The sequence below is a fragment of the Ptychodera flava genome, chromosome 4 (genome assembly GCF_041260155.1).
Source record: "Ptychodera flava strain L36383 chromosome 4, AS_Pfla_20210202, whole genome shotgun sequence".
Lineage (NCBI taxonomy): Eukaryota > Metazoa > Hemichordata > Enteropneusta > Ptychoderidae > Ptychodera > Ptychodera flava.
Window position 1 is genome coordinate 40,630,287 of NC_091931.1, and position 9,275 is coordinate 40,639,561.

Consider the following 9,275-nt stretch of genomic DNA (forward strand, 5'->3'; position numbering starts at 1 on the left):
TATGTTGACACTATTAATTGTAAGATTTGTACGGCAGGATTTGTAAATAAAATTGTTTTTATGATTTTACATGGGTTTACATACAAAAAAATTATTAAAAATTCTTTCAAAGTTCAAAATGTGATTTTTCAAAAAGTACTTCAAATACAGGAAAATTGTGCCGTACAAATCTTATCTGTAACCTTGTTAATAGGCTGTAAAAATTCCATGTCCATATCTCATTTCAAAGGTTGGATTTAATTGGTATAAAATTATGTAGGAAAACTGTTATTCTGTCAAAATTGTTGAAAACAAGCCATATGTGCACCCCTCTTTTGAAGTCAAAGAGCAGTCTTTTTGGTTAATCTCACTTTTGACACCTCTTTGACACTCAAAGAATCTAAAAATGCATTTATAATAGCAGTCACGCATTCTGAATGCAAGCACTGCCTTGTCAAACTTTCCTAAAAAACAGTAAAAAATGACTTTCCCTTTTCAAACATTTTTTTAAAAGCTAGGGGACCTCTACCATAGTTAATACACTAAGGACTCCCCAACTTCCTCTTATTTGTCAGTTTTTCAGAAGTTTCAATGGGCTATAACTCTGCAATGCTTATGACCCCAAATGTCTAGTTTTTTTATTCCACAGAGAATGTTGACTTCTTTCATGTTTTAATAGTTTTATTGAAGTTTATAACTGACGCTCTAGCCTTTACCGCTACCTTAAAAGATTTCAAATATTAACAGTAAAGGTTACACTTGTGACAGATGAGAAGACAATAGATTTGCGTCATTAAACGAGCACAGATAAGCGTACCGTTATTTTATGACCATTTATGGTTACACCTTTGAAAGGAGATCGCAAAGGCAGTCACAATATCTAATTTATTTTTTAAAGATGATCATTTGATACCCTTGGAAAATGTTCCCGTTGGACTTCGTTGGAAACAGTTGCTAAACAGAAAACGTAAATATGCCGAGCAGATACAAAAATACGCATTGATCCTGGTCGCCTGGACAATTGAAAATGCAGAAGTTACCGTCCCACATGCAAACTCGCTTCATAATGAAAGCCTTAATCATAGTAAAGTACAAACATCCGCTGATCCATGTTGGATTTCTCGCATTCAATTTTGATGAGTTATCCACATGCAGTTACAGTTGAGATTAAAACGGCGGTCCAGGATCGCTGGTTTTTGGATTAGAATTTTCGGTCCAGGATCACTGGTTTTTGGATTAGAATTTACTCCGCGTAATTAGATACAGTTCAGTTTCAGTTTTACACATCTGCTTTAGCGCTGTCTACACAAATTCAGTCTAACCATTGCATACAAAACGTTTTGTATGGACTATCGGGAATCGAGTGCGAAGAAAGCATTCAATCTCGAGAATGCGGTTTTGTATAACCGAAATTGCATTCGGCTTGGTTCTTCAGACAGAAACTCTGTATCGTCTAATTTAAAAGTAATCTGCCAAAGTAAGATATCTGTAATGATCCGGTCAACATAAAGCAATATGAAAAGCAAAAACTCTATGACGTTTCGAATCTCTGCCGCGCTCTAGCAGTCCGAAAAATAACGTTGATTTGTGCGCCGTTGTCAATCAATCAATCAATCAAATGCATTTATATAGCGCCAAGATCCATTACGAGGTAATGTTCTAAGGCGCTGAACAAGAACACAAAAAGCAAAAAGCTCTTTCAAAGAGATGCGATTTCAAGCCCGTTTTTTCAAGGTGATCAACGTAGGCGACAGGAGAAGTTCCAACGGAAGACTGTTCCACAGATCGGGAGCACATCTTGAGAAGGAGCGTTTCATATACGTTTGCAGGTTACACCGTGGCACATGAAGAAGACTTTTCATTTAAATCGAAGTAAGCGAGGTGAAGGTTTGGTGTGAAGCAGATCCAAGGGCATCAAATGATCATCTTTTAAAAATCATTGTTAAGGTTATAATTCTCACCAATTCGCACGAACGTGATTATTGCATGTGATCGATGGGAAATTTACTTGAAAAAATAATTAACAACCCTCGATCGTTTATTTTAATGAGGAAGCAGGAGAAATCATGGCTCGAACACATCAAACGAACCTCCTCTTATATAATCTCTGCTTGCGAAACAGAATTGTACCTTGACCTCATGCACTAACACCTTTGACCCATTGTGTGAAGACTGGGGAATCTAAGAAAGAAAAAATAAACAAAATGAAGAAAAAGGAAATAAAAAATCCTCGGCATAAAAATGTGTAAAACATTGCAGAAATAGCATAAATTAGTGACAATTTTCGATTAAGCGGTGACATCGTTGAATAAGACCCCACATCTTTGTTCTTCTGAAAATGGGGTCTTAGAATCGTATCGTCAATGTGAATATTTACCATTGCTGTCTGAAGTTTGGAATATTAAAATTCATCATAGGATACCTCTAAATGGCATGTTCACACAATGGCAATGGTCAACTACTACCACTTCAGGCGACCAGCTCAGGAAGAATTTCTGCTACCATAACTTTATATAAGCCACATACACCAAAACAAAATCTTTCCATGTTCACCCTAAGTTGCTGCTGAATCAACTGATGGTCAGTTGTTCATGAAAATTGCTGGACTTTTGCATTTAGGGATTTTCTTGACTATAGTGACAATAGCGACTCGCCATACATTTTTAACGTTTAAATTGTGCAGAATAAACACAGATTCCATTCCTTGACGAGACTTTTGAATCAACACCGCGTCTCATTTTGTCCTCTATTTTCTTTCATTTTAATCAGCATTGTCAGATAATTTGTTCCACTACTGGCCGAATCTCCACAAAGATGTCCACTCACAGCAGAGTTCAATTAAGTACAAGATTGAAGTTGAAGACACACAGTGTAAGTTGGTCATATCGAACGCAAAATGTACAGGGTCTTGACTTATAATTACATTATTCGCCAAAATATGTTAATAGTGACATGAAGATTAAACAAATTGATTCTACGAAGACAATTGTATTTTCTCATGTTCTGAATACATTCATATATCCGAACCATGGTTAATTAAGGTCAATATTTAGGCCAAATAGCAACTACTACATGATATAATTTTGACATATAACTACAAGGTTATGATACATCATTTTTTTTGTCTTATTGACAGCCTTCAAAATACCGAGTTAAAATTCGCAAAATTATGCAAATATCATGCAAACAATATGAACAATGTATAGCAAATTATATCCAATGTAGCTACTATTTTCTCCATATTTTAAGGGTAACATATTATTTATGCAATACTGAAATCAAATTTCCATTAAATGTACCAGGTCATAAAATAACATCATAGAATTACAAAAATATGAGTAGAAAAAGCTTAAAATATATAAAAGTTATGTTTGACTTTTGAAGAGTATGAAAGCCATCCACATAATCCCAACAACGCAAGGATGGGGTGAGAATAGAACCTAAATTAGTTTGATATTTCATTTGAAACATCACTAGTTGTTTATCCGATTTACGTCGTTATTTGATCAGTGTATCATTCTACAGTTCTTATTTGATTAATCAGACATTATTATCTAATTATTCAGCATGAATGACCTTGTCATCATTATATGTCACAATGTGGTTATTCTGTCGTTTTATATCGTTATTTGGTCATTATTTGCTCTTATTTGGTTATTTAGTAGTTTTCATTGGAAATATACACTCAATTGAACATCATTATTTGCAAAATCTCATGAATGCATCTAACACTGTGAAAGTATGTGTAATAACACTGTAACGACTGGTGAGTAAAATGCAACACAGATTGCTGCTAAACGGCATGTTCACACTGATAAAGATCGACGAGCCTCAACAGGCGAAACTACAGGGAATTTTCAGCAGTCACAACTCATATTGCACATAAACATATCGATAGATGGACAGGCAGATAGAAAGACATAGGGACATGCTGACAAATAGAAGCAGTAGAGTATCAATGCCTGTGTGAGAGCACATAAACTTAGGTAACTATCCAAAACATGGAAGCGATATGTTTCTCGTATAGTTTGCATAATTGATAAAGTTTCTAAACGATATGATGACTAGCCACAAAGTTTTCGATATTTTTAGTCGTATTGTGTAAATTGTGAATTAATGTCATCGTATCTTCTATTCTCTTTTACCGTAACTTTTTATTGCTAGATCCATCTTACTCGAAAGTTGGCCAGATGTTCACAAAGATATTAAACTTACTTCATCATCGAATTGGCCGACTTTCATTGATCATGGGATGAGGGAACATGACTCTGGTAAGTTTGTCTTACCATATACCTTGAGCCAGGAAGTAGGCCTTGTAACGGAGCGGAAGCTGCAATTACTGAGGGATACCAAATCGTGCATAAGATGAGAAAAGAATGGGAGAAAAAATTAATATATATTTCTGTAATGATATGTGAGTATCAAATACCAGAATTACGTAGGGGCTTTCATTTTCATGACTTTGAAAAATGGTTCAGATCAGTCAAACTGCAGCAAATAATGACAGTGGTGTAAGATCTTCAAATTAAAACCCTAGGTTTTGATTTAGAGGTAAGGATGGGAATTCATGATTATGGTATATGTATAAGTGTTTAAAATAGGTAGGACAATTTAATTTTCTGCTTTTACTATGTACATAGAATTCATTCTGAAGAAAGGTATCCTTTGCGAAGCTACAATAGACCACCGTCAGCACTCCATTACAGTGTCAAGATCAGGTGTAAAACTTGAGATTCCTCCTGGAGCTGTGACTAGTGGTAAACGAAAATACGTGTACGTCGGGGTAAGCTGGGTGGACGCCGATAGATGCAACTCCATCGATGGGAAGAGGAGAGTCAGTCCAGTTGTTGTCTGTGGTCCACCAGGAACCAAGTTCAACAAACCAGTCATTCTCTCTTTTCCGCACTGCGTAAAGTATGACGAAGACCAACCCTGCCCGCTGAAGGTTCTTTGGAAAAACACCAATGGTGGTAAAAGAGGAGGGGATAAATGGACTGAATGTAGTGATGAAGATACCACTTTAAGAGTGGCTATCGGTGAAAATAGGTGTGTCGTGTATACAGAACATTTTACGAAGTATACATGTGTTTGCGAGCAAGTTGATCATCCACATGAATATCTGCGGCTAAGTGTAATGGCCTATCATACGGTACGGTCGTTAACGATGCCAATTAACGTCAGAGTTTACATTGGCAATGCAAATCCTGATGAAAAGGAGGTAAGAAGACGCCATTAGTTTACTCCGTTTTCGGTAGTTAGTCAAGTTACCTTGCAGGAAGAGACGCTAATCAAAGTGACAAATTCACTTCTATAGCTATGCTATCAATTAAATGGGGTTTGTCGCAAGAATAAGCTGTCTTTATAGGTAATTCAGCTGTCGTTCGTTATAATTTGGGGACATTTCAAACTTCCTAATTTAATAAAATTGCCCAGTTTCTTTCATAAGTAGTTTTTATGCCAACAGAGTGGCAGAATTCAAATTTACTCAGACATTGTCAATTTAAGTCAGAGCATAGACCCTATGGTCAAAGAGAGAATGTTTCAATGTTTTGTCTGGTTTTCCTGAAAAGTTCTATCAGAATAACTGTTAGCCTTATAAATCGTAAATTGGTTTATGACTTATATAAAGATGATATCATTCTTCAGTGATTTACCCGACCAAATTCATGGGCGCCGCCATGGTTTTTTTTTTTTGGTTTTTTTGGGGTTTTTTTGAGTGCTCGTAAATAAACAAATACGAAACGCGCAAAGTTTTACTTTATAACATGCCATTTATAAAATGTATCTCTTCAAATAGCCGTTAGTATTATTATCCAACCTGCCACTGATACAAAATATCGTTAATATCACGCCTCAAAATATAGAAAAAGAGAGAAAACTGTCGTGCATATGAAAGAGGACATACATAAAGAATGCTGGGATTGAATTTTAGAAAGCGCCCTCTGTGTCAATAACTTGATGCAAAAATTGCCAGTTTTTAGACGGAACGCTAGTTTTCAGCTTGCTATTGGAAGTTAGGCAGTGCAGTTACTATTAAATTGCAACGATAAGGATGGCACAATACGTACCTTGTTAAACACAATAAGGTTGTTATCATGGTAAAAATTGCCAATTTATGTCCAACATATTTACACATTAAACAGAAAATCTATACCTGCAGGGTCTGACATCGTGTAGGTGTGTTCATTGTTTTCATCAGAGGGTAAACTGGGCAGAGTGGTCGTACAAACGTATATAGCAAGTAACGATTCTATTTTATCCTTTACTATTACTAATCATGAATCAATACAAATAATATTTCTAATCTTGACACCTGGCGCGACACAAAGGGGTGAGACCTATATGCTATTGTTTTAATGAAACGCCATCTGAACAGCTGTTCATTTTGTCTAAATAGTTTATTCAATCTCTCGCAAGTCATATATAATTTGCACTTTTAATGCCAAATGATCAATATAATGCACATTTAGTTAATTGAATGCAAGAACGATTCAGAGCATTGTGACTATTATTCTTCTGTAAAACGCTACAACAGAGCTCTGTCGGCTGCCGGAAAACTTACGATGGTTTCTTGTTGACACCGCCGTCGCCAACTTAGTGCTGTATAGTGAGGACTAATTGATCGACACATTTTGAAGTGTGTTCGATTATGGTATTGTCTCATTCAAAGTGTTAATGCAGTACTTCTTCTACATTGAATTTGTATGTTACCAGTACATTAAACGTGAAGAGCGGGATCTACGTGGGACAATCAGTGATTCCACAAAATTTATTAATCTCCATGGTAATAGCGACCTGCACATTAACGTTGAAGTGGAGAGTGAAGGATACCAATGTAAAGGTGATGACAACAGGTAAATTGTCTCGGCTTCTGTTCTTGAAGACTTACATGTATATACAAAGAGCAATATTTTTACTAAAACATCTCTTTAAACAATGACTTTCTATAACCGAATGCAATTGACATGTTGAAAACGATGTTAAAATTGTGATTAAGCGTTTCGTCACTAATTTGTACTTTCTCTTTGACAACTGTCAACCAGAAGAGTCGAAAGGTCATGTAGAAAAATTTCGCCAAAGGTCGTGCTTCCTCAGAGTCTACTAGATTACAGCGGACCAAGCCTGTCATAATGTTTTTCACACTAGGAACCGATGGAAGTATATTGCCCTTCGAATCACCAGAAACGGAAAGAGTTGGTTCGCCATCGTGTCCTCATAGGAACATAGCTCGTTCAATATTTCACAAATAGCGCTCTCTCTCTCTCTCTCTCTCTCTCTCTCTCAGATAATAAGTTCAGCCGAATTTGGGCACAGGATTACAATTACAACAATTACAGTTTTATACTGGATAAATGTGGCGATGGCATTGTTCCTTGCATGTACAGTATAAAAGTTTTTCCGGATCCTCAATCAGACGAGCGAAGTGAAGTGGAAATGCGTGTCGTCGTCGATAATAACAATGGGGCTCAATGGGTAGGTTTATGATGATAAAATGTGCAGGATCATGTTCGTGGTGATTACGATGACTGCAAAGATAACGGGATCTTACAAAAATCTGCCATCATGATTGGCAAAATTCTTCATCGTAATGATTGCAGAGTCAGATAAACAATATAAAGAGTAGTTTATATGTTTACTTTTTATCTTCAGAATTATAAAACGCTTGCAAAGGAGCATGACGAACAACATCCTAGAGATTTGAAAAGCAACGACTTTGACATTCTCATGATTAGATTAGTTTGAATAATATGTGGGGTTCATATTCCCGATTTAAATTTTTTGCATATTATTATGCTTGAATTCGTGAATTTATTTTTTTCTTTTTCTGTGTTTTCTTTATCACAGACAACAAAATATAAAACATAAAAAGGTTGACGACCAATCAACGTTTTTCGGATCCATATTAGATGAAACAAACTTTTTTTATTTTGGCCTCATGTTATTTCGTCGTCAGGTAGATCAAAGACCTCACATCGTCAGACAAGAAACTGGGTTGAATAGAGCCGAGGAGGAAACATTTGGACCTGGTTGTTATTTAATTTGGCCAGAGCGCAATACGATGAGACTACAGATGTATTGAGCTGAAAATGACACCCGTGATGATTCTGGTTCGTCATATGATAATGACAATACAAGAATGAAAACTTTATACAATCATTGAGCTGAGTTTTGTTAAAATATTCAAATTGAATTGTTGTCGTGTATTCAAGATTTATTTCAAGTTGAGTGTCAACTTCTACCTATTGGAGGTAATAACATCAGTTGAGCATTGAGCAAACTACATTAGGATAGAATGCGATCGTCACAAGGGTAGTTCAAGGGAGAATTAAATTTGTATTTTTTACACTAGATTTAGGAGAAGAATAATGTCGCTATGTCTGTGTACCTACTTTACAATTTTTTACGAGAAAAAAAAATCTCCGAGCTAATTTTATCAAGATTGTAATTTCCAGAAATTCACATGTCAATATATTTGGAGAATCGAAGTTTGCAGCATGTTGCTAAATTTGTATTTTTTGCATTCAAACAACGACAGAGACGGCAAGGTGAGTTAGAAATTGATTTCTGTTTCGCTTTTTGTTTTTCTAATCAAATCAGTTTAACGTTTTGCAATGTATCTATTCCTGAAATGTCCAAATATATACTGAAGTGTTATCTTTTGCATTGTAGTGTAGTCCAGAGGTAATAGTGCTGAAAAAATGATGATTAAATATAATACAAGATTGTGGGCCGCCATTGAAGATATATCCGTCTTACGATTTATAACTGCAATATGAGAACAAGAAAGCGATTCCTCTAATGACCATTTTCAGAAATATTGGCCGGCCTTGACGAAGCTTTACATGCAATTTTTTGAAACATTGAATATTAGCCTTGCAGAGGAACTTTCAAACCAAGATTAGATTATTTGTAGTCAGCCGGACTTTTTGTGCATAATTAAAATACATATGAAGCAGACTTATCAGAAGAAGGTTCTACTGGAAAAAGGAAAGCAAGGATGAATGTTATAGCAGTAGTGATGTCGCTTTTGTCTTGTATACCCATTTTATAATGTTTTACGAAAAATAATTTCCCGGGTAATTTTATTAAGATTGTAATTTCCAGAAATTAACATATTGATATATTTGAAGTCTGGGAGTTTGGAGTATTTTGAGAAATTTGTATTTTGAATTCAAACGTCGAGAGAGGCGTCAATGTGAGGTAGAAATTCACATCTTTATTTTCACCCAAACATTTAACGCTTTGAAATGAAAGCCGTATACCGTAAGGACGCAGAGTGCCTTTGACTATGAACA

At 35.7% G+C, this 9,275-nt stretch overlaps 1 protein-coding gene across 1 annotated transcript; it reads left to right on the top strand.

The window, feature by feature from the left end:
• Positions 1 to 4,609: 4,609 nt before the first annotated feature.
• On the top strand, positions 4,610 to 7,198 carry LOC139132287 (UNC5C-like protein). Its single transcript, XM_070698676.1, has 3 exons — positions 4,610 to 5,197; positions 6,694 to 6,833; positions 7,126 to 7,198. Exons 1-3 carry the CDS (start codon positions 4,610 to 4,612, stop codon positions 7,196 to 7,198), a joined length of 801 nt encoding a protein of 266 aa, XP_070554777.1.
• The last annotated feature ends 2,077 nt before the right edge of the window (positions 7,199 to 9,275 follow it).